The sequence below is a fragment of the Vanellus vanellus genome (genome assembly GCF_965231255.1).
Source record: "Vanellus vanellus genome assembly, chromosome: 1".
In the NCBI taxonomy this organism is placed as follows: domain Eukaryota; kingdom Metazoa; phylum Chordata; class Aves; order Charadriiformes; family Charadriidae; genus Vanellus; species Vanellus vanellus.
This window is the reverse complement of record NC_138905.1, coordinates 29,144,420-29,170,071: the sequence shown is the minus strand read 5'-3', so window position 1 is coordinate 29,170,071 and position 25,652 is coordinate 29,144,420. Positions and strand designations below refer to the sequence as shown.

Below are 25,652 nucleotides of genomic sequence, written 5' to 3'. Positions count from 1 at the left end.
AAAAGTATCTCTTTTTGCCTGTGAATGTGACCAGGAGTTAAAGTTTAAAATTTCTCTGAACTTTAATCTGGACAAGTTCATGATAGTTGGAGGAAGCAATCTGAGAATGGTACCAATGTCCTTGATAAAAGGGAAGCATGGAGGGTTTGTTAGGCAAATTCAGAACGGAGAGTCTTTTTAGAAAGCATGTGTCAATGTGTCCCAGTAGTATTTGTCCAAAAGTTTAGTCACTTGTACCTGAATTGATCAGTAGAGATGTTTCTTTTAGAGGAAGCTAACTGTAGTTATCTATACATATTGTTATGTGGGACACAGTGTAATCTACATACGAAGCACTACTGTGAAATCATCTGAAAATAGATGTGAATCATCTGAAAAGAGAATTAAGTGCAGCACTGTTTTTCTTTACTGCTGGCACTTTCTAATCTCTCTTCAGTTCAGTAGAATCTGAGCTTTTTCCTTGATACTGGATTTATAAATAGTTGAAGATTGGACTATCTGAAAACCTGTCCAAGCATGATACAGTAATGTTTTGATTAGGAGAGGTGATTGGGCTGATGCTTTCTGATTATGAAATCTTGTTGTGTTACTATGTGTATAATTTAATTAGTTTTTGAACAAAGTCTGCATTTTTTCTCTGCATAAGAATCTTTAATTGGAAGCTACTTTTTTTAATTACAAAGCTTTACATAAAAAAAAAATCTGCATCTTTTCTTTTGTTTAGATACAGATTTTAAATACAAAGACAATGTATTTTGCATGTTATAAAAAATATACTCCTTTATGAGACAGTAGCTCAACAAAGAATGGTCAAGTTTTGTGCTCTTTCACTGGAATGTACTCTTGGAGTCTTAACCAGGGCACTGCAGATTCCTCCCTTGACAGGTTTTGTATTTCTTTTCCTGTGTAGATTTCAGTTTGTTGCCATTGAAGCCCTAAGTGGTCCAGTACAGCCATTTTTAAAAAGTTGTGATTCTGAATTGAGGAATATGGAGGGAGGCCTCTGGCCTGCCACGGCTGTGTGGTGTTTGAATGCATGTTCCTTCTGGCTACTGGATCACCTCCTCCACAAAACCAGATTTTGATTGGTTTTGTTCTTCTCAGCAATCCACAATCTTTTTGAATTTAAGCTCAAGCTGTTGTTAGTTACCTGGATACTCCTGTTCTTCTCTAATATACTGGTGTGTGGTGGCTCATTGTCCGAAGGCCCCTACCTTGTCGCTCAGGTTATTTTCTGAAGACTGGCAGGTTGGCCAACCTGCTGCAGCTTCACTGCTGTTACTGCAGTCTGTATCTTCTCTCCCTGACCTTGCCTCAAGTTTATCTCGGTTTTGCTGTTTTTTCTCCCATTTCTGATTTTTCCCTTCTTCACGTTACTTGCCTTATTTTCTCTGTCTAATTCACAGAGCACTGCGAAACTTTCCGTGCAGTGATAAAGGGGGAATCTAGGCCTCGTACAGACATGAGGTGCTTTCTGAATACCTAATAATTATTTTTAATCTGGAGATATTTTTTGCTTTCTTTCTTTTTTTTTTTTTGATGGGAGAATGTTAACTTTTCAGTCTATTCTTTGATCAATATGAGCAATGAAGGTTGCTTTCCCAGTCTAGCCTAAAGTGTTTGGTTACCAATTTACAATTTAAATTAACCCTTTCTTTCTTTCTTTCTTTCCTTTTAAGCACAACCTCAACGTTTGCCTCAGCCGAATACTTCAGCACTGGAAAGGGGTGAGGAAGAAAGTGGCAAAATCCAAAACGGCCACGTGGGTCTGAGTAATGGAAGTGGAATTCACAACGGGGTCAAGCACGCGCCTGCAGACAACAGAAAACTTTCGGCTCCTGTTTCAGAAAAAATGCACAGAAAAATTCAGTCCACCTTGTCTGTCAACAGCAACAGCAGCAAGAAGAGTAAAATAAGCTCTGTGTTTTCTCAAAAGCCAGGTACTTCACCTGAAGGTAAGCAGAAATTCTCATTAAAAAACCCCAAACTGAATAAAGACTAGCCAAACCCTATGCTCACTAATAATTATGCAATCAACTGAAAATAATTGAAGAGCATGATTCATGCTCCAGAAGCAAATAGAAATCATTATGATAAAACATAAGTTACTTCCCCAAAGGAAAATATTAAGTATTTGAAGGAAATTGAAGCAATAGGAGATCTCTTGCTTTCAAACATTTGGCCAACATAGTCTGATAATGTTTTAGTCTGTCCAGATAGTATCCTGAACTGATAGAAATGCCTGTCAACATTGTCACATAAACACCAGAAAAAAATTGTAAAGCACTAGTTCAAAGCATAGTAAATACTTAAATCCAGTAATGACAGGCTCCAGGAGGGCAGAGTTTGCTTTTGAAATGTTCTCTTAGCAGATATTCTGACTAGCCGTGAGGTCTGAACACTAGATAATAAAATTTGGACCTGTGCTACGGTGTTTAGTGTGCCTTATGCTATATTTGGGCTGTAAATAATTTGCATGAAAAAGCTTCATACTCCCTATGCACAACTTAAAAAAGCAAAAGTAAATAATTTCCCGTATGTTTTGGCTTTGTAGATGTGTTTTCACTGCTTGCAATTACTCCGATGGTCCCAAAGTTCTCAAGCCTCTCCTCAATCCACTGCCTTCCCATTAGCACTAATGTACTCAATGGGCTTTGCTCCTGCTCGTTACAGAAGGGTGCAGAGGGTCTATAAATTTTAATGGTTTGAGGCAGGCATAGATGCGACTGGTTAAAAAAAAAACTCTGGGGGATGGGTACAGACACAGATTCTTGGGGAAATGGGAAATGGTACTGATCAGTGAAATGGGGAGGATTCGCATCCAAGATGAAAGGAGGAAGGATCAGAAGGACTGCATGTAGTGGCCTGAATGAAGCCTACTGATGTCAGTGGAGCGACTTCTCTTGACTTCAACTACTTCAGTCAAACCTCCTGAGTGAATCTGTGTAGTGATATCGTGAACGGCTTCTCTCGGACTGTGCCATGGGCTGGTCCTCCTTGCTGTGGTTTATTTTCATGTTTATCTTCAAGAACCTACTGTTATTTTTCTATTGCACTTCCAGTCCTCTAACATTTCTTTCCAAAATCACAACTTCATACTTGCTATATTCCCCTTAGCTCTTTCTTTTGTGTGAAATCCAGTTCACCCTCCAGCCCAATATTTTTCTTATATATCAAAAAACTATAAGTCAAGAGACTTACAGCTGTTCGCATGGCTGGTTCAGAGTGCAGGCCTCTGAATTTAGGGAATTCAACCTCTGAAAAAGAAATTACAGAGTTCTAAAGAGGCGGTGCCTGCCCTTCCATGCCCGTATACAATTATTTATGGCAAGCATTTTTTCTTCTAAAATTGTATTGGAATAAATACAGTCAGTGGGGGTTTTGTTTGTTTTTAATAACCTTGGCAATGATTATGTCAAATTACTGAATGACTGGGGAGAAAATTAATAAGATACCTTCAGATATAGCTATACATTCTAATGTTTGATTTTAATATCCAACACAGGATTGTGTTAGTTGCCTGAAACTGCCAATACACAATTTTCTCTATACAGTCAGAAATGTTGATATTTTTAAAGGTATGTCTGATTAGAATATAGATAATTACACTGTGTTGTCACACCGTCTAACTTACGTACTGCCAAAGTACAGAAATACAGCGTAATCCTTACTGTCACATGTCGTTTCTCAAGTCACCTAATAGCTAAAATGAAATATATTCAATGTTATACATCTAACCTTGTAATGTTCTCATTTTGAATGTGGGAACTTGGATATGTGCTCTGAATAGCTTGGCTCACACTGCTAATGTCTGCTGCTCTTAAGTTTTCTGTTGACTAGCCTGAGTGAAGCACAAGTTTTATTGTGCAATGTTTAAAGTATATCTAGGGTATTTGTGTCTGCACAACTGCATGCACCCATGTACCTTCTGACAGTGATTTACCCTGTAGGGCTGCATGGGGGAACTCTAGGCTATAAGTAATATTCTTATCAAGCTGTTCCCTTGCAGGATGTATCAGTATACACGTAATTTGTTCTATCATCAATAATTTTTTTTTATAAGATGCATAATCAGAGACTCTGGCAGTGGTTAGTTGGTTAGTTGAAATATCTAAAATAACACAAAGAAGAGATCACTGTTTAAGGAAAAGTTATTTGTCCATAACTTAAAAATAATTGTGTTCATGAATTTAAGAATGTTAATCCCTTATGACTACTTCTGGAAGGCTACACTTAAAAAACTTGGTATAATTAGCCAGGTTATTTGTTCAAAGGAGTTTAATTGCATTTAAACCAGCAATATATATACTTGATGAATACGTCTAACTATACAAAACCAGAAGAGTACACTAGTAACTCCTGTGAATGAGGATTGCATAGACACTCTTTCAAAATGGTACACACAAATTAATTTGAACCTAACTTCTACAGATTTTTTGTACTATGAATCATACTTCTGTGGGCAAAGAGGTATTTTTGTGAGCAGTTTTCTCTTATCCAATGACATTTCTGTAGAAACTATTGAAAAAGTGTACAGAGAGATGGAAAAGATAGGAAACTATTGGAAATTATTTGCAGTGTTGCTTAACTGGTTGGCTTTGCTTTAGCTTGTACCACGTTGACCTCATAAGCCGTTGGGTACTGCTGAAGAGCTGCTGGGTGTGAGTTCACTTGAAGGTGTGCGCTTGTGTTTGTGCACTTCTATACAGTATAAAAATATAACTTGTATGCAGTTTCTTATGTAATCATATGCAGAAAGAGATAAATTATATTAATTTTTATACTGTGAGTATTGAATAATCAATCACCTGAATTAACTCAGCTGCTTCAATTTACTATAGCGGTCAGATAATTTTAGTAGAAAGAAATAGAGGTAAACTTGAACTCTTTCAGATACTCGAATTCGCTTTAATTTTGCTATTCCTTATATATGACCTTGGATTTTATGATCTAATTTATAGCTTTTTTTTTTCTTTTTACAAACCTGAAAATACACGCCATGTGTATTTTAACTTTATCTGCCTTGTGTTCCACCTTGAGTGCTCTGCTCTATTGCCAGTCAGGAGAATTAACTAGTTGTGTTAAGTGAAACAAAGTGGCTGGAGAAAAGATACAGAGTACATCCTCGGAAGGAAGAAAGGTGAAAATTCTGGTCATCAAGCTGAATTTAGACTATAGAAAAGAGAAAATACTTTTCATTTTTTCTTATTCCCTCCCAAAAGCTGCATTTTTCTTGTTTTTCTTAAAAGACAAAATGTGAATATTTCTGGAGCACTACACTTACTTGTAATGCAAAATAAGTCCAGGTCTGGGAGTCATTTTGCTCTTATCTTATCTTATCTATTGGCAGCACAGAAATCCTGGTAGTGCTTGAAGCAGGGTAGAATCAAGAAACATCCAGGCTTGCCACCCGTCCTGTGCAGGAGTGTATTTGGGCTTACGCTTATTCAAAAGGTTAGCAAATGCAGTGTGCTGCGTCATATACTGCACATTTCAGTATATATACCAGAAAGCTAAATGGAATCTAGTGTTATTTTACCCAGGATATCACATCTTCCCATGAAGAAGGTCCATATGGCTCCTGTTGGTCTCCAAAGTACTAGGCAGCCCTAATGCAAGCTGTAAAGCCCCTCAGCCCCCACCCCACCAAATCCCCGCACCATAGTCAGCAACTCTTTTATTAATTGTTCCAACTGCAAACTCTACTTACGCTGTAGATGATACCTAGTCAACTTTTGGAATTGAAGTTGTGTTGAAAGTGCTTAAAATGTAACAGATATTTTGGTAGCAGTAGTATAAAAGCTCGAAAATTTGCCTTTTTAAATGAGCCTGTAGTGTATGGAGTCATGTCAGCATCCCAGAATACACTGTTTAGGAACACTTTCACATCCAGTGAGGCTTAGGAGGGTGTGGGTGCACTCACCAGCTCCGCTCTTCCTCTGCATCTATTATTAATCCATATTGTCCCTGAAGAAATCTTACTCAGCTCCGTAACTTATACTACAAAAAACCAAAGGAATTATGAAATAGTAGGAGTGTCTCTCTTAGAAAGCAGTTTTTAAGCACTGTTTCACTTCTAAAGATTTTTCAAAGGGACCGGATAGGTTTCAGTGCATATCGGAAAGAAAAGATTATTTTTTTCTTTTATTCAAAGAAATTTTAATAATATTTTAAATTATTGATGTCAGAGGTGTTACAGTTCTTCTAAAACTCTGGTCGGTAGACCACTAACAAAGAGAATTGTCGCTCTCTTGCACCTGTTATGTGTAGTGCAGAGAAACACCTTGGAAAGCTGAAAAAGCTGAAAAAGCTGAAAGGCGGCAGCCTAGCTGCTGTGTTTGGTAGCACTCATAGCTGTACAAAGCAACTTAAAGAGGGGAGGAGGTCTAACGGAGACAGCAATGAGGCAGCTGAACAGTAAATAGATGTTAGGAAAAGATGAAAAATGGGTAACTGAATACTTACACGTATCAGAGTAGCGGAAGGTAATGACATATGCAGAGTTGGAGGAGGAAAGGGAAGAAGAAACTGGGGAGCGGGAGGGATGAAAGAAGAATTTAATTAAGAGGGGGCAAAATCCAGTTGGCACTAATTGTTTTGTGAAAACCAAACTGAGTTTTCCTACCAAAACCTTATGATGCTTGATGTCATGCATTTTTATAGTCAAAGCAGTCATTTATAAAAAGTTAGTGATGGAGAGCAGGAATACGGGTTTTAATTCAGCTTTGAAATGAAGCTCTCACTTCTGGTCAAGCTGCTGCGACCTCAAAAGTTACTACGTGTGTCAGGGTAGTTCCCACAACTCCAGTAACTTGTGATAATTTGAGTTCAGGGTGGTACTTCACGTATTCAGATGGCTATGAGGGTACGCAATTGCTGTATTCGTCTGGAAATCGCAGCTTGTTAAACTATGGTGAGCGGACCATGAGCCCGTCTCCTGTATGCATGGTGAGATCTTCACTGTAGTCCTTCCCAGGCTGTCTAAACCAGAGAGGCACTAGAAGGCATCTTCTTTCCAAGGATTTTTTTTCAAGATAGGTCTTAGTAAGCGTGGTAAGGCTGGATGCGGGCGTGAGGTAGATAAAGCAAGCCTGCGGCGTGGGGGAGAGGCTCTGGGGAAGGACAGGCAACGTAGGCTTGCTGCCAGGTTTAAGTTCCCACTCGTGCTTTGCCAGGAGCAAGGCCTGAAGCAACCTTCCTCAACCTTCTGGACTGTGTATCTTGTGCTACTGAGCTTAGAGATGCGGTGAACAATCTCACCCAATGTGTGTTTTTTTTTGTTTTGTTTTGTTTTGTTTTGTTTTTTTTAAATCCAATGTTTAAAATTCAGCATTTCAGAGTGCATTTGAATGAGACTTTTTTTCCGCCTCCTTTTTAGTTTAATGCGGCTTCATCTGTTCTAGATGTAGAGTACAAGCATGGGGTTGGTGGGCACTATTTAACTCACGCTGCTGACTACTTTAATTTATTAGAGTATCCCAAGTGATATTGATGGCTTAACAGAAGACAAAGCAAGACCCTGAAACAGCCTTTGTGTTAAGTCAGGGTCTTAAGAACCACCAGGTGTATACACACGGAAAGTAGTGAGTAGTTCTTTTAGCAGGGTAGCAGACCTCTATCTGAAGTAGGAGCATCTTACTTTTATATAACTTCGTGTAAACTGAAAAATAGTTTCCAGTCAACTTTAGTTTCCTTTTGGACGTATGATTTTGAAAAAGATTTTTTTTTTTTTTCTCTTGAGTGCCACAAGAGCAGCAGTAAGTTTTCCTTTATATACTGTTCTGTCATTGCATTGGTATTATTTACTGAAGTTTGGTATGAGTGTGCATTATACCACGAATAGCCTAACATTGCAGAAGCATCTTTCTCTCTCTCTCTCTCTCTCTCTCTCTCTCTCATTTTTTAATAAACGCACATACATTTTTGAAATCCATCACATAACATTAAGTAGCATTTAGGCAGCTACTTAGTCAGTAACTGCAAATCTCTGTATTTGGGCCAAACTTTCTATTGTTATTTTTTTAGAAATTGATTCTAAGTGGATTCGTGTCTGAGCATGAAGTGCTAAACAGAGGGTTTTCTATTAGACAAGGTTGTATCAGAATGCAGGTGTCAATCAGGCAGTGGGCAAATAAAGTTATCATGTAGTCAAACCTGTGATTTTTAAAAAGGCATTTTGAAGAGTGGTGTGTTTTAAGCACGTTTTGTATTTTTGTTTGTGTAGAAGTCTCGGGAGGTGGTTTACATGTTGTGTGACAGGAACGATTAGAAAACAGGACCTGTAACGAAAAAGGTCTTCCCATAGTATCCATTTTATAAGGTCATGGTCTAGCTAGCACCTAACTAGCCTCGGTATTTGCAGTGATGAGCAATGACAATGAAGGCTTCATATTCTAAGGAAGCCTTATATCTTGTAGATTGGCACCTTTCTTAGCATATCTGTATGTTTGAACTGGATCATTTTATATGGAGAGTTTAGAATATAAGCTTTGATGAAAGTTTCCATGCGTTTTGCAGTGTAATTTGCCTGTTCAGGCAACATTCTAATTTTTCTGATCAATAGAGATGATCTTTTCTGTTTTAAAATGCTGAAATATCACGTACATTATGATTTGTAACTGTATTTTCCCCCATCTAAACAAATGTAGCTCTGTTATCTAGGGATAACTGTACTCCATGCGACAGGTCAGTCGGTTCTTTCTGCATTTCTCATTTGTTCATTTTTTCCTTGAGCGTTTTCCTGGGTGCAGTGACTTTTCTGGAGAGGGGTGGGTAGCAGAGGCTGCACACCACCCCGTGTGTCGCAGGAACGGTGGTGTGATGGCACGCGTGCCGCTGCTCAATGAGTTTACGGCCCCAGCTCTGTGTGACGCACACCTTTAAGAGGCTTGTGCCGGGTGGTTTCTCTTCGCCCGCCGTGCCGCTCTGGCTGTGGGCTGTCTCCACCGTCGGCGCCGCGTCTTCATCCCCGCCGCCGCCGGCCTGTGGGGTGCCTGTAGCACCTGCTGGGGCTTCTGCTCCGGGCTCTGCGGGGGCCTGGAGTAAACCCCCGCTGAGGACCTCGGCTGCCACTTTGATTGCGGTATTGCCCTTTTTGATTCTCGCTGTGAGGAAGCAGAGTGCCTGGAGATTTGTTTTGAGTTGTCTGAACTCGGTGAATATAGTTAGTAAGAAGCTGACCAAGGTCACCATCCTGTAAGTGAGCTTATTTACCATTGCAGACATGGAAACCTTTTATCATATGTGACCTGCCTGCTTGGTATGAAAGCTTATTGGGTCAGTCTGTGACAGGTTAGTGTCAAACATTACAAAAGCCGCACGCATCAGCCTGTGCGTCTGCTTCTCTTTACGTTTTTCAGTTTAACTTCTGCATCCCTTGTACAGTTTCGATGGTCAATAGTTCTCTAAAAGTCTGTTTCTTAAGTAGAGCTGCATCTTTTCATGAAAATGTAGAGGGGGTGATAAAAGGGAAGTTGAAATAAAAGAAATATTTCAGTACTTAAAAGGAATTGGATATCAGGGTAATATCTGCATGCAAAAAATTTTGAAACAGAAAGTGGCACGCACGTGCAAACATTTAAAGACCTGGACAGAAATTAAAGTTGTTTTCGTGTTGATATTGTTTCTTTTCTTTAAATAAGCATAGCTGTTACAATTAGGATAAGGTAGAGAGTGGACCCCCCTGGGCTTTGAATAACAGCGTGTAAACCATTTTAAGGGATTTTAGGCTATGTCTTGTCTGGATATTGTCTGAGGTCACATTTAGAACCCTGTTAAAGTAGATGTTACAGGTACTGCGTACGCTCTTTGGTTAAATCATCACAAAGTAGCTGGATGTGCGCGTATGATAGACGAGTTGGTTGGCTTCCTATTTGCCTTGGCATTGTTTAACAGTTTTGATGAAGTTCCCTGACAAATCTGTAACTTTTGGGGATGAGCCAAAGGACTAAGGAAACAGCTTTACTTACATCGGTATTCAAAAATGCTTCAGGGGATGACCCTTTTAACTTCAGGTCTAACTTTCATCCAAGGCAAAATGAAAGGATAACTGAAGATAAGCTTGAGTATTTGAAAACTCATCTTTTTTCCCCAACTGTGGGTTGGTCTAATAAAATATACTATCACTGCCTATGGACCAAGCCTATCATAATTTATGCCACTCAGCGTAGCTTTTGGCAGCCTGGGTCAGAATCAACAATGTGATACAGTGTTTTGATGAAATCATAAATGCGTTTGATAAAGGAACTAGGACAGGTGTACTGTTTTGGTTGGTTTATGTTTGTTTTTTTTTTTAATAAAACACCCCATGTCCTCACTTTTGGATGGTGCCAATCCATTGTGCAGCATTTCTACATTAGTTAGAGAAAAGCGTATAGAAGAATTGAAAAGCAATGGAAATTTGTGACTGATGTGGTGTAGTGTGGAAAAAAGGAAAAGCTTATCTTCATTAATGGTAGACTTATGTAATGAGACATAGACTAATTGCTTCTCTCTCTGTGAAAGTATTTAATGAAAACTTAAGCCCCAAGAAACTTGGGAGTTAACTATTTATCAACATTACTGCATCATGAACATCAAGGCAGATGGAGTTTGGTCCTTGATAAAAGCACACCCCTAATTCTTAATTGCATTAGTATATGTAATGGGAAAAGAAGAATGAGAAAACCTCAAATTCTCAAACAAACAAAAAAAAGTATGTAAAGAGATAGATCATTTTAAGCTAGCATCTCTTTACAGTAATACAGTGTCATAACTGATAGTCCTGTATCATTTCTTTATCAGAGAAGACTAAAATACATTAAAAGTTTCCAGAAAACATCAAATTTACTTTTTTTTCCAAATTCTTCCCAAATATATAAATCAACTTTAGTTCCAGTTGGATTAATGTGTTCCACTACTCACTCATCTGCAAAAACTATTAGGATTGTGATATGGTAAGGTCAAAGAGTGGAAGTACAATCTTTATTCTTAACATGTTAAAATAGTATTGAAATTTAAAATAATCTGTAATTTAAAACAGTCTCTTTGGTCTTGGAAGCAGGAAAGAATTATTAGAGAGTCTTGTGCAAGCAGTGAAATATATTTAAGTGGTCTCCAACATGATAATGAAAAACCTGAAGTCATCTCTTTTGGAGTCAGCTTTGTATAGCATCTTCTTTGTGGCTGGATTCCACTGATCATGATACCCTGCAACAGCAACCAAAGCGGTTTTTAGCTGTATAATTTTTTCTGTAGAACTGGCAGGTTGCAGTAGGACTATGGGTACTAGAGAAGGATGTGTGAGTTTTGTGTAGCATGTAGATTTGTTATTATTACAAAAAACCACTGTGACTGTAGATAAGAAGCTGAGAAGTAGGAGTCATACGTGTAAGAAATTATTCTTCCACCCATTTTATCAGAATGTATTACAGACCTTTAGAGTCATGATTCTGAATTCAGCAAGTTAGGTAGGACTAAGTAACAGCCTGCTTTGTCATGTGTTAAATAATTGCTACCTGGATAGCTATTAAAAGTCAATAACATGAAGAATATAAAAGCATGATTATTTCAGGTTTGTCCTTGAAATGTGGATCAAAGTTTATGTTCATTGAATAAATGAGTCATTGCAAGAATGAAGCAAGCAGTAAAGGATGTCTCTAAGTGTTTGTATACGTTAAGTAAAATAGTTATATAAGGATTTTCTAAATGGAAAATTAGTTTCACCATCCAGGGAGAAGGAAATAAAAATAAACAGGAGGTAAATAAATCCTTTTAGTGTTTCAGTCAGTGAAGAAGAGATGGAAAGACAGACCCTCCACAGGCTTTCCATCATAGCACTAATGGCCAAAATTTCTGTGTCTTGGACCATTTTTGATAGCTTTTACCTTTGAAATCCTTTATTTAAATCAACACAGCCTCTTCTTATAACTATTGATCGAGTGGGTTTTTTTAGATTAGGAAGGAAAAGTTCTTTTGTGGGTCCAGAAGGTGTTTTGAGTGCAGTCCCTTTTGTTTAACCCATGAACTCTGTCTCTCACCCATCAGTAAATATGTATGTTATAATTTCTGTGAATGTTTATTTCTCTCCCTGAAATTTAATTATCCCTACATGAAGCAGGCAAGATTTTTTTGAGCACCTTATTTTCAGTACTGATACACATAAAGTTTTTTTATGGTGTTTTGTTTAAAAAACCATTTAATTTGTTGTGGTTTTAGCTTCTTTCAGCTGTGTTTTAAAGATGCAAAATAGTAAAAACCTCAGTTCCTCAAATATGAAGGCTTCTTAGAACTCTTGGCTTCTTTATCTTTTTCCTTCATATTAAAAGAAAATCTGAAAGGAGATTGTACCTGAACAAATTTAACACCATCTCCATGACAACCAGCTAATTAATCGCTATCGGTCTGGCTTTGGTCCTCTTCGGTGAACTGATACTCCCCAGCTTTATTTCACATATCTTCTGGGTTTTCTAAGAAAGTCATTTATTTAGTGACAGTATTTCTTCAGGAAAAGCAGCCTTTTAGTGCAAGCAACAACATTCTTTTAAAACAGCTCAGTCCTACCTGTGGTTTCCTCCCAGTTTTACTTCTTGCGCAGTGGTGGGGAGTTTTTGAGGTTGTTTCTTTTTTTATCCTCCTTGCTTTTGCTGATAATTCCATTTTTTCTTTGGGGCATAAGTGTTTATTATTTATATTACGAGTATGACCACACAGCAGAACAGGTCTTCCCACGCTGAGTTTGGATCTAAGTAATGTAGCAAGTGGGAGAAATCAATCCTCAGCAGTGTGGTGTTCGGTGTGGGCTAAGAGCTCAGGTAATTACTTTGCTTCTTGGGACAGATTTTGCAAGTCTGAGCCTCTGCCGCTGCATTGCTGTAAGTATTTGTGCTTGCTGGTGTAAAGTCATCTCTGCGTTATCCTGCCATCAAAGTTTCTGCAATGTTAGAGGTACTTGGAATCAATCAAGGTACTTGCCACGGTTGCTGTATCATTTCTGACGTGACGAATATGTTTGGGAGGCCTGGTAATTGTATTACTATTGCAATTCCCCTTATGATAACAGTCTCCAGTCTGTGAAATGTAAGAGCATAACGTGTAGGTGGTGAGCCCAAATGCCCATATAACTCAGTATCTTGTCTTTCCTGTCGCAGCAGATACCTGAGAGAGACTGTAGGGACAGGGAAAGGATGAGGTGGTGCAGGATATTTTCCCCAGAACATTTTCCCAACTGTCTGTGGCTAAAGGAGTTCAAGGCTTGCAAGCAGTAACAAGAAGAATGATAGCTGAGGCTAGGAAAGAACAATAATTCTTTGTCTGGAACATTTCTTTTATTTTTAGTTTTCATTTTGGTTTTGGATGACTGTTCACTGCCTCTTACAAATTAAATATGCTTTATATGTGCTTATTATGGGAGGAGAGTGAAAACAACTTGTGTATATCCCTCACTCCTGCGCTCTCCTTTTCACTGACGGATGTTTAGTTCCAATCTTTGTGTTTTCCTGTCATGTCTCATGGACATATTAATTGTTTGAAATTATTCCATACGTTTACTCTTTAGGAGCCGTATTTTTTTGCAGACAGTTTGTGGGACACCTCAATTATCTCATGTAATTTAGTAGTACTTACAAGAGATGGATATTGATGTTCAGGTGTAGGTGTGAACTCTGTTGAAGATTAAAGTAGTACATTAAAAGGATTGCCAAGAGACTTGTGTAGAAAAGCAATAGAAAAATCTGTGTTTTGACTGAATGTTTTTTACATCATTGAAAGTACAGAAATACATACAACACGCTGTTATGCTGGTTTTAAGGTGTGCATAAAACTATAAAGAAAGCAAAAATATTGTGGCAGCTCCCTTATTTTTCTTCTTAACTAGAAGCCAACAAAACAAATTCAGAAGAGCAAGATGCACTGGGAGAGGCTGGAAATAGTTTTAGATGGTTTTCTTCATAAGCTGATTTTTTCTTTTTTTTTTAATTTTTTAATCACTTTGTGGGCCTGCTGGAAGAAGTTAAACCAAAGATAAAAGATAAAGATATTTTACATAATAAATAACCCCAGAAATGGATCTAAGTGGATGTTTAGTACTTGGGCTTTGCATGAAGTGAAGTGGGGAAAGGAAACTTGCACCAAACCCAATACTGAATTGGAGACAGTTAGGCTGCAAAAGCGACCTTGAAGATGGGAAACATGTTCTTTTTGGTGTTAGTTTATGTCTATTCTGAGTCATTGTCTTTCGGCTACTTATTTGATGTTGTGATATATCTGGATTTCGAATAAAGTACTAATGATTTCTTCTCTTTTCTTTCCTTGTTTTGTTTTGTTTTGTTTTGTTTTGTTTGTTCCTACGTGGCACGCTACTGAACTGGTACGTATGAAGATTGCTGTGTTCACTGTATCCTGGCTTGCTTGTTCTGTGAATTTCTCACCCTCTGTAACATTGTTCTGGGACAAGCATCCTGTGGCATCTGCACGTCGGAGGCCTGCTGCTGCTGCTGTGGGGACGAGATGGGGGATGACTGTAACTGCCCGTGTGATATGGACTGTGGCATAATGGACGCATGTTGTGAATCTTCAGATTGCTTGGAGATCTGCATGGAGTGCTGTGGGATCTGCTTCCCATCATGAAATATTTATCCCTTTTTATTTTATTCTCTATAAAACTGGAGAACTTTTCTTTAAATACATTTGAAGAAAGACAAGGTAAGATTTTCACACAACCAACTGGTATTGCACTGTTAATTCCCTATATATATTTTTTTTTTTTTAAAAAGCAGTCCTCAAATCTGTCTTCTAACACAAATTGTATAGTTTTGTATGTGAAACTCAAGCTACATTCCATCTTCCTTTTGGCTTTGCAAATGGAAGAATTTATTGAAACCGAATTATAGGCCTGATACCTCAGGCTGTATGAGGGCAAAATTGCCATTCGAATTGAGTGACAGGTTTTGGTCAGAGAAGAGACTACAGGGCAAAGCCTGTATTTGCCTTTACCTCCTTTAATGTTTAAGCGCTCGAATGCCTCCATGCATAACATGCCTTTTCAGGCATTCTGAAAAGCAAAATGTCTTTATTTCAATCTCTTCGGGGTGAAAGCAACTTTGGTCTATTATTTGAAACTTAATTCAAAATCAACATCAGGAGTCTACTGTTGGTTTTGCTACAGTGGTCACATTGGCAATATTTTTTTTTTTGTTTTGAATATCGCATTGGTTTGAGAGAGATTCCCGGTATTTTCTATTGTCGGTATTGATAATACAGGAAGATTTGGCAAGCTAAAGCCTATGTAAGTTTTGCCATGGACTAGAGTACCGAGATTTCGTTGTTATCAATCAAGACAGAAAACATACATTTTACTTCAGTACTAATATTACTTGAAATGCTTCTATTTAGAAAGAGACTTTGGAAATCTGTAGACCTGAAATATATCCTTAGACTAACAAACTAACTAATAGACTAACAAATCTTCAAAATTTGGCTATAAAAGGGAAATTGTCAGAAGTTAACTCAAGAATCTAAACCTGTACATTGGTGGCCTTTTCAGTGTTTGTGGCTTTATAGTCAATATCACATAACTTAGTATTTATTTCTTCACTGTGTGAGAAAGATCCACAGACGAAGGCAGAATTTAAACAGGTTGTAAAGACCAAATTAAAACTGACTTGATCAAGGAATTCTGTCATTGAATGCAAAAAGCAAATGCAAAAATGTTTATTCTTAGATACCTTTTAAGTGGTATTTTTAAATAATTGTAAAAAATGGGCATTTTAAAATGTATGATATCTAAAAATAAAAGGAACATGATTTAAAATGTTTGGAAAATACAGTTAGGATCTGGTGGGCAACTTTTTCCCTGTTATACCATTAAAATTTTCTGTAATTGTGAAATGAATTTGGTCCAACACATACAGAGGTTTATGGCATCCCCAGATTAAGGGAGTAATGGTACCCATTTTCTTTACCATCCGCTAGTTTCTCCCCTCCATGTCTGTAGCTCTTTAACTTTTCTGTGTAAACCACCTACACATCTCGATCTCACGTGCTTAAACTTCCCTATCTACACTCCAGATTTCCCATTTGTAGATTGTTGGATCTCGTAAATTTAGGCCTTGTTACAAGAGTCATCAATAGCCGATAGCATATGTCTGTTGAGTGAAATCGACCATAAATGTCTCTTTCCGCTGTAGTGAATTCAATTTATGCAAATGTGACAAGCTAAAGATCACAGGAATGTGAAGCTGAGTCAACAAATGGTCTGATAGTGACCACAGCTTCTCCCTGTGAACACTGACTAGTAGTGCCTACTACTGCAAGTTATCACTGAAGGTAACATAGCCGAATCCTCAACTATACTAGGGAGCTGGGAGATAGTACTTTTTGCCTTAACATCTGCAGTATTGTGGTGTATTCTGATGCAGTGCAGATTTACTCAGAGGGTTTCTTATCTGTTTTTGATAGTTACTACAAGAACCGATTCTCATCATGGGTGGGTTTTTTCTGCATATATCGGGCCAGATTCAGATCTGTGTTGCATAAACTAAGTGCATTTCCGTTAATGTCAGAATTTTCCATTGGTTTATCTCCAGCTAGAGAGCACAAAGATATTATGGTAATAGGCAGGCTAATAAGGAATCATATAGTTAAACTGATAAATTCCCTGAGCTCAGAATCAGGCCCATGGGGATCAATTATGACTCCTAAAAGTCTGAACCACATTGGGAAGGGGGAAGAGGTGCCTTGGTTGAGTGGCAGTGCCTGCAGGCATTTTGCCTTTGTAAGGCATAATGCCTCTGGGGAAATTGGGGGCATCACAGTGAACACTGGGACTAGATGCACCTTGGAAAAGCTCCAGGTAGTTTGCCCATTGTAGGTCTGTGGTTGACACCGTGGTGGTGGGGACATGCTGTCTGGGGCTAGGCAGCACCATGAACTGTCCTTCCTCGTGTTCTTCTGGTCACAGCTAGGTGAATTATGGCTGTTTCTTGTCTGATTGCGCTTTTGGGGATGGGCAAGAGGACTTCCAGTCTCCTGCCCTGCCCTGCCCTACTGGAGCAGTTCCAGTTTTGTGTTTGGAAAACTGCACATTAGCATATCAAGCTTTTAGCAGATACCGGATGTTAGTAAAAATCACTTTTACCACAGGATGATATAGTTTAAAAAGAGAATAAAACACCAACCCAGGGAGTCCTTTTTCCGTGTAAAAGTATTTTTAGACAGTTTGCTCTGCACACACCCTTGTTTCTGCTTACAGAAACTCAGAGGGTTTTTTTGATTTACTGAGATTATGAAAATCTGCGAACTGTATTTACTAATAAACATTTACTTCCAGTACTGTTGAAATACAAATAATAATTACAAAGACTCTGTTATTGCATATATGCGTATGTGTACAGACTCTCTCTCGCACATGCACACACACACACACACACACATGCAGATATATTATTTCTTTTCCCCCTTCACTTGTAAAATACTAGGAAGTGAAAATAGCGTTTATTAACCCTCATAGTGATTAGAGTATCAAAGTATTACAGAGAATTGAAAAAAATAAAAAATTGTGTGATTTGTTTGACATTTAAATGTAATCTGCTACTGTTTGTCATAGAGATGTTAGCACTTTTGTAAAATGTATCTTTGTAGCAGAGAATATTAGTATGTAGTTTAAGGAATTCCTTTCTATATTTATATTCTTAAATTCTGTTTTGTAATTTTCACTCTATAGGCAATCTTGTAAGCACCTTGTGTAATTAAAACAAGCAGAATTAGAAGGAGACAAATGTGAAAATATAGTTTAAATAAAATTAAAACATCAGAACTTAACTTTCTATTTTATAATAGTTCTTGTGAACTTGTACAGTGTTTCAGTATATAGTTCTGCAAACTGGCCCATTTGAAAAAATGGTAACTTGCTATTTGTATTTTATATCAACTCAATGTGCTATTCTCAAACACTATTTTGAAATAAAATTCTTTATTTTGAAACTTCGGGATATCTTCTTCTAGTCTGGTCCTGTTACCCTTCTGAATGATAATTTCTTGTCTTATTTGTGATTTGTTCTGTTATAACACTTCCTGAAAGCTTTGGCTTTTGGGTGTTTTGCACAGAGGGTGAGCCCCTATAGTAGGGTTGTCTTAAAGATGGAGCTAAGCCAATTCAGGCACTGGAAGCTGTGCCAGCATGAATCTCCAGCAGGACAAAAGTTCATCATTAAAAGGGCAAATTCTAAACCCGAGCTGAACAGACTGTAGTCGAATCATAGCATTGCAGTAGCCATATTAAGGTCTAATGGCCTATGTGGCCTATGAAACGAAGGCTTATACACAGTTTATTACTTACTATTTTAAAGTAAGGTATGCTTTTAAAGTCAGTTAGTTTAAACACAGATAGAGTAGGCCGTTTCAGCTGGGATTTAAGCAAAGATTTTTTTTTTCATGTTGGGTTAAGCTGAATGTGAACATGCGTATGCTACTTTAAAACTGCAGAAACTGCATGTCTACAGTCTTTTGTACTAATTTTTCTATGCCTATTTTAAATTTGTTGAATGTTTGACCATGTCTGTGTATACGTGGGCCCTTAGAGGGTCTAAAAAGATTCTGAAAAGTCTCCTCTGGGCATTACAGAGGTAAGGTGTTAAAACTGACAGAAAGTGGGCTTGGGTACACACCATGAAGTCTTGCCATTGAGACATTGTGCCAAAATAATTGTTTGTGTAAGAGAACTAATAAAAGCATAGACAAATAGCAGCATTTGAGACTTATTATAGGTTTTCTATCCAGTATCCATAATACAAAATATTCCTAGAAAAAAATGGCTTCTGTGAACTTTTGGGAGCTTTTGGATTGAGTAATGACTCTATTTCAGCACTAGTGCTCATGTTAAGAACTGATTGTTGAGTTTGGTGAATCATTGTTTTTATAATCTTCAAAATGAGAAGCTTTTCTGAGTTGTTCACACATTTTTAAAAATTTAAAAATTTTCTTAATGATTTCAGTATTTGATGTATGCTCTTGGAGAGCAATTCCAATTGTACTGATGTATTTCTACAGGAAAGCTCCTTTTGTCGGTCTTCTAACTTTCTAAAAGGGAACAGATATAGCATAGAATGAATCAAAGAATGAATCATCTATCTGAAATATTGCTCTTGGACCCAAAGTTAAATTAAAGATTAGCGAAATATCTCTCTGGTATCCTCTCTGTCCCTCTTTCTGTCTATATGTGAGTGTGTACACCATCTGTTGGAAGACTTCAGGTAGTGTTGATGGTGACAGTAGTCACTCTAGAATCCTACTGGCATTAATCTTCCTTTTTTTCCTGCCTTCTGGCCCTTCTGCCAGCTCTTATAACTTCCAAAGAGAGCAGACAGACTTTATCTCAGTTTTAGCATCGGAATTTCGATAAAAATAATATCCTGCACCCACTTCCGTGATGCACTTGTTCACTGTGCTCAATATACTCAAACTTGAAGCTGATTGCTTGCACAAAATTCAGCCTCCTTATAAGCACTTGCTTATGCTATTTACCAGTGATTTGGTGCTAGTGACATAAAAGGATGGCCTTTCTCTTCTTTAGAAGTCTTTGATATGACGGATTATTTCTACTATATTTGGAAAGAGAAATTTCTCTGATTTACCATACTGCAAAACAGGTAGATGTTGAATTTGATTAGGTGATCTTAATCTCTATATGGTTTTTAGTATATCAGTTCACCTCTCTTAAAACTTAATTTAGTAAAAAACTGCATACAATCCTGTTTGCCTCTTTTATGTATGTATATTACAGCAATTGTTAGTACATTACCATTCAATACCCATAAAAATTGAATGTTAAATGAAAGATTGTATAATACCTTTTATACATTTATAGTATCTTACTAATTTTTATTCTGATATGCATATGCTATTTTAGCTGACGAAATACTCCACTATAATTGAGGCACTTTATATCATCTCAGTAGGGGTATGTAATTGGTGCCCAAGCACTATACAATTCCTCTTCAATCAGTGGTGTAGGCTTCTGCAATTTGTCTCATCTCCAAGTTGCACAAAGTGACCACACTGTGAATACGCTCTACTCCAACTTGTATGTGTTTCACATTAGTCTTTTTCCACACTGTCTACCTTTGCTTCTTTAGCTTCATCACAAAGTGGTTTGTTTGGTGTTTGTTTTGTTTTGTTTTTGTTTTTTAATCTGTGTTGTTCAAAGAGAACAGAAAAGGCTTTTATTATGAAGGTCTGGGACAATAGCAAGATGTATGTCTTGGTAAGGTCCTACATCGGGGTCGAGGCAATCCCAAGCACAAATACAGGCTCGGCGGGGAATGGCAGGAGAGCAGCCCTGAGGAGAAGGACCTGGGGGTGCTGATTGACGAGAAGCTCAACATGAGCCAGCAATGTGCGACCGCAGCCCAGAAGGCCAACCATATCCTGGGCTGCATCAGAAGTGTGGCCAGCAGGTCAAAGGAGGTGATTCTGCCCCTCTACTCCACTCTCGTGAGACCCCACCTGGAGTACTGCATCCAGCTCTGGAGCCCCCAACACAAGAAGGACATGGACCTGCTGGAGCGTGTCCAGAGGAGAGCCACAAGGATGATCTGGAGGCTGGAGCACCTCTCCTATGAGGAGAGGCTGAAAGAGTTCAGCCTGGAGAAGAGAAGGCTCTGGGGAGATCTCATTGCGGCCTTCCAGTACCTAAAGGGGGCCTACAGGAGAGCTGGGGAAGGACTTTTTACTAGGGCATGTAGCGATAGGACAAGGGGAAACGGCTTTAAACTGGAAGAGGGCAGGTTCAGATTGAACATTAGGAAGAAGTTTTTCACTGTGAGAGTGGTGAGGCACTGGAAGAGGTTGCCCAGAGAGGTTGTGGAGGCCCCATCCCTGAAGGTGTTCAAGGCCAGGCTGGACGTGGCCTTGGGCTACCTGGTCTAGTGAGAGGTGTCCCTGCCTATGGCAGGGGGGTTGGAACTTGATGATCTTCAAGGTCCTTTCCAATCCAAACCATTCTATGATTCTATGGTTCTATGTTGTGTTGCAAATTATTTCTTCGTCTTTTCTATGTTTACTGCTATATGCACCTCCTATTCAAATAGACTTGTGAAAGTGATATCTTTCGAACTTTGGAACGTATCTGAGTAACTGCCGCTCAACAGTGTTTTGTATTTGAATAGATGAAGTTCAAAATAGGTTGATTGTGTCTTGCTCGTTGAAATAAAGAACTGAAAGTTCTATTGAGATGGACCCTGCAGGGTCCTGAAAACTGGCAATCTTCAAAATAGTTCTCATAATAATAAGACCAGTACATTATTTTAAAATTAATATCTTTTCCAGTGGCATATCTACAATAGATTTCAGATTCTGCGTTACTTTCAGTTACTGAAGACTAATAAGAACAAAGTGGGGAAAAAAAATGTATTAAGCAACATGAGTTTGCTTTCTACCCTAGGAAATGCAACTCCATTTGTCTGTTTCTTCATATGAGGAGGAGACACCTTGATTACATATTTAATGTAGACTAACAGCAGTGGCTTAGAATGCACAATAACTTCAAGGTCATTACAAGTAGCGTTTGAAGGATAAAGGGAAACATGGTGCAAGGATTCCACTACTGTTGACAACTACTGTCTCTGCATCAGTAATCTGCTTTGCAACTACCAAGCTTTCATGGGGTTAAGTTTAAGAAAATTAAGGTATCCATAACTGAAATTTTATATTCAGTCTTGTTTCTTCAGAAGGAATAATTAGACATATTTACACAATTACATTTTAGTAAACTATTATGCTATCTTAACTGTAACACATATTCTGGTAAAAGTACATTAAACAGCAATCCAAAAGCAATTTAGCTGCTGAAGGCATTATTTTCTATCTAATTATTCACAAATTAATGAATAAAATTAAATTCCAATCACTGAAAAAATGAAGCAATGGTGAGAATCAGAACTACAGATTAGTTAAAGCTATGCAATGCATAACAGAATTAAAGCTTTCTTTTATTCAAATTCAATGCTTAAAAAAGAACAAATCCATCATCTTGAAATTTGACTTGTAGCTTGACATTAAAAATAATATGAGTAGAATTTTCAGTGGGGTAAGCACAAAACTAGTTCAAGTAGTGTCACTCTCAATTAATGTACTCAGGTGGTGTGCCCATTAAAATTCCCACTTGTGGGTTCAGCTCTCTATGCAAATGGGGTCATTACCTGGAGAATTTAATTGGGTATGACACTGGGAGTAGGAATTTTCCTTTCAAAATAAACCTACTTGCACACATTTTCACTAGAAATTTGATTGTTACATATACTTCATATTGTTTGGCTCTATAAATATTTACCAAAATTGAGAATGTCTTCACTTATTTATTTTTTTACAGGTGATTCATAATGCATCAAAATGATTTTTAAATTGTTCCATGTATTGCATATGCAAGTCTTGTTACAAAAACCTGTGGTGAAAATGTTTGTGTTTTTTTTCTGTGTTAAAATGATCTTTTTACATTTTGCACATCCTTTTCAAGCTGATATTAATTTTTATAGCATCTGAAAGCAGAACTGTAATGTTTTTGTAGTATATGTACTTGTAAATGAAGAAAGGCTGTATCATACTGAACTTGTATCACAAGTGTTTGGAACGGACAAAAATATACTGTGTTTTTGAGTAATACTAACTTCCAACTTTTGCTGGAAATTACTTTGCAGAATCGTTTGTATAAATAAGGCTATTACTGAAATATATTAATTCCCAAATACACACACAAATATTGTGGAAACACAGAAGTACATGCTTGGAAGGAACTTCTAGACAACTTCTAGTTCAGCCGTCTAAGCTTAAATAGCGTCTACAAACATGTTCTTGAAAACCTCCGATGAAGGGAATTTCGGACACTCTTGAGATAGTCAGCACTAGTGCTGCGGTAGCCTTACAGATAAAAAGCTTTTTTCTAACATCACATTTAATCTTATTTTCATTTCTGCAAGTAAGACTGATGTAGCCATGTTGTATTCCCAGTGGATGTGTAGAACAATCACCATTCTCTTGTCATAACCTTTCATATATTAACCTTTCATATAGTTTGTGTACTCCTGCCGAGTTTTCTCTTACCTAGTCCAAAGAAATCCAGCCTGGTTTCTTCAACCTGTCTTCTTCAGTATGACATTCATTTCAGGCATTGTAGACTGCATGAGCTACGCTTCTCATTTCAAAGTATCACAAGGCTTCCTCTGCTAATGAGAAACATAGGTGTTGGATGGTGTATTGAGGTAAGAAATACAGTCATGCCTATAACATGCATGGATTTCTGTGGCAAGAAAGTCGACAGTAGTTCAGTTGCACCTTAACTTCTATAAAGGAAACAGTCCAAAGAATCATTATTATGATCTTCTACGTAAACACTTGACAGATTTTTGTGGGGTTAGTGGAACACTTTTTAAAATTTCCAAGGTGGAGACCTGCAAGTGTTGTCTTAGCAACCAAAAAGAGAAAATTAATCTACCGTGTCATTAAAGCTTATCTCCATTTGTTACTTCTGTATTTTTGCTCCATCTCAGCTTTCAGCTTCTTGCCATTTCTGTTCAGCGCTCTGTTTACTAATCCAGCATCCTCCGTGTTTTCACTAAAACTTCCTGACCACTTCTATTGGTTCTCATTGCTTCTTTGATGCCTAATCCATATTTATCTATGAAAAAAAAAACCAAAACCAACCTGAAAAGGGGTGTTTTACTTATTAAACTTATCTGCAACTTTGTTGTAGCCTTACAATATGGTTTTAACATCTTAGGCGAGAGTGGATTTCAACATAAACAAACTGCATTTCAAAAGGTTGATGCTACAGTACTACTCTTCATGTTCAAAAATGGTAATTAGAATTTGGGGAAAACTCATTTTGTTCTCAGGGAAAATCATTGGTAGCTTGATCTGGATATATGACAAATTAAATTATGGAAAAAGTACTAATGCAAGTCAGTGTAGGTTTATGGGAAATACTTCTCGATTATTATTCACTAATGAGAATAAAAGTTTGGCTGATAAAAATAATTGTATAGCCGTAATATACTTGAGTTCCTTACAAATTTGACTTAGGACTTAGATGACATCCTGATTTGCAAGATTATACTTTAATATGTGCAGATGATGTAGACTAAAACCGAGTAACTGATAGGTCTCAAACAGTAGTTGTCATATGAAATAATTGTTAAAAGAGTGATTTTAGAGAGGTAGTATGGAAATCGGTACTGTACCTGCCACTATTCAACGTTTTCATCAATGATCTGGAGGCACTTCTAGCAGAATTTGTAGATGAATCAATAGCTGATGGAACAGTGAATTAAATAAGTGCCTTGGTACAATTTAGAGCAACCTGAACCTGGTAGGATAGACCTATTCTGAGAAAATGTTTTTCCACGCTATGAAAAGGAAAGGAAATAATTAGAATTTACTTTGTAGAAAAAAAGATTCATTTTAAACACTTTGAAAAGACTTGAGAATCATGATGAAGAAGGTACTGAACAATGGTTTTCAGTTGAAATGCTGTGGCCTTTCATGGTGACCTTTCAATTTTTAAATGAGTAATGCAGTGAGTGGAAGCAGAGGAGTGTGTACTTAGGAAACCGGTTTCAGAACACTGCTTTCTGACCTTCGAGTTTTGAAAAACAGAAACAGTCCAAAACAGAGCCCCAGAAATGATTTAAAATCGCTTTAAAAGGAGAGAATTGCAGAGCTTATTCGATACAGTTTATCCAGCAGAAGACGGAGACGTAACTTCATCATACTGTACTGGTATCTTCACAGGGAAAAATTACTGTGTTCTGAAGCTCCTCTTGTTCTGCCAGAGAGTTGCAGAAAGAGCTAAAATCTAAAGCCAAAAAAATAATCGGTGTCCAATTTCTTGCCTGAATTTAGCTGTGAAGATAGTAATGTGTAGAACAAACTACCGAATGCAGCGTTTGATTACCCACCTACTGATAGTTTTAGCTCTCAACCAAACGTTTTTCTGAAAGATACACTTACCTTTAAAAGCCTGTGTGTGTATATGCACACATACATACATATATATAACAATACAGAGAAAATATATATATAATCAATAAACGTTGAACTGGATGGAATTCTATTTCCTTTCATATTAGAGAGGTTAGATGAGGTGGTGCAGTAATACTTCACGGATTTGTTGTCTAGCAGCAGTAATAGATTATTTTAATTGTTTGCATGGGGTCTGTAGAATTATTACTTTTGTCAAACGTTAAAAAGAATAGAAGGAAATGTTTTTTTTCCATAAAACTTTCATTGGCATAATATCTCTTTATATTCTAGGTGTATAAGAAAAGTAGCAGCATTCTGGGCTATTTGTCACCTGTATTGAGGGAGATTATCTCATGAAGAATTTTTCTGACGAGCGCTCTGCTAGTAAGATGAGGGCATCAGACAAAGCAGGGACAGGTCTCCTGGGTCTACAAGGTGGCTTTCTCCTTGACTGTCTTCCCCTAACAGGCTCTACAACATCTCTGTGGGCTGGGGTTTTATTTGGTGGGGTTTTTTTCCTTTCTTTCCTTGGCTCACTGGTGGGAGCATGAGAAGTACCACTATATGTGTCTAATTTATTGAAATGGACTTGAGATGGTGCTTTTTTTTTCGCTAGTGCAGGATCTCCACAAACACAAAGATGTATGTCCTCTCTCACGGTAGCT

The 25,652-nt window shown here is 37.7% G+C and overlaps 1 protein-coding gene across 3 annotated transcripts in view; it reads left to right on the top strand.

Annotated features, from left to right (window-relative positions):
* The window catches only part of MDFIC (MyoD family inhibitor domain containing), a 53,150-nt gene extending 35,184 nt beyond the window's left edge, over positions 1 to 17,966 (top strand). For all 3 annotated transcript variants that reach the window (XM_082483883.1, XM_082483885.1, XM_082483884.1), the window contains exons 4-5: positions 1,680 to 1,955; positions 14,357 to 17,966. In XM_082483883.1, coding sequence (XP_082340009.1) covers positions 1,680 to 1,955; positions 14,357 to 14,604 — 524 coding nt within the window. In that variant the 3' untranslated portion in view covers positions 14,605 to 17,966. The remainder of the gene's footprint in view (positions 1 to 1,679; positions 1,956 to 14,356) is intronic.
* Positions 17,967 to 25,652: the final 7,686 nt, after the last annotated feature.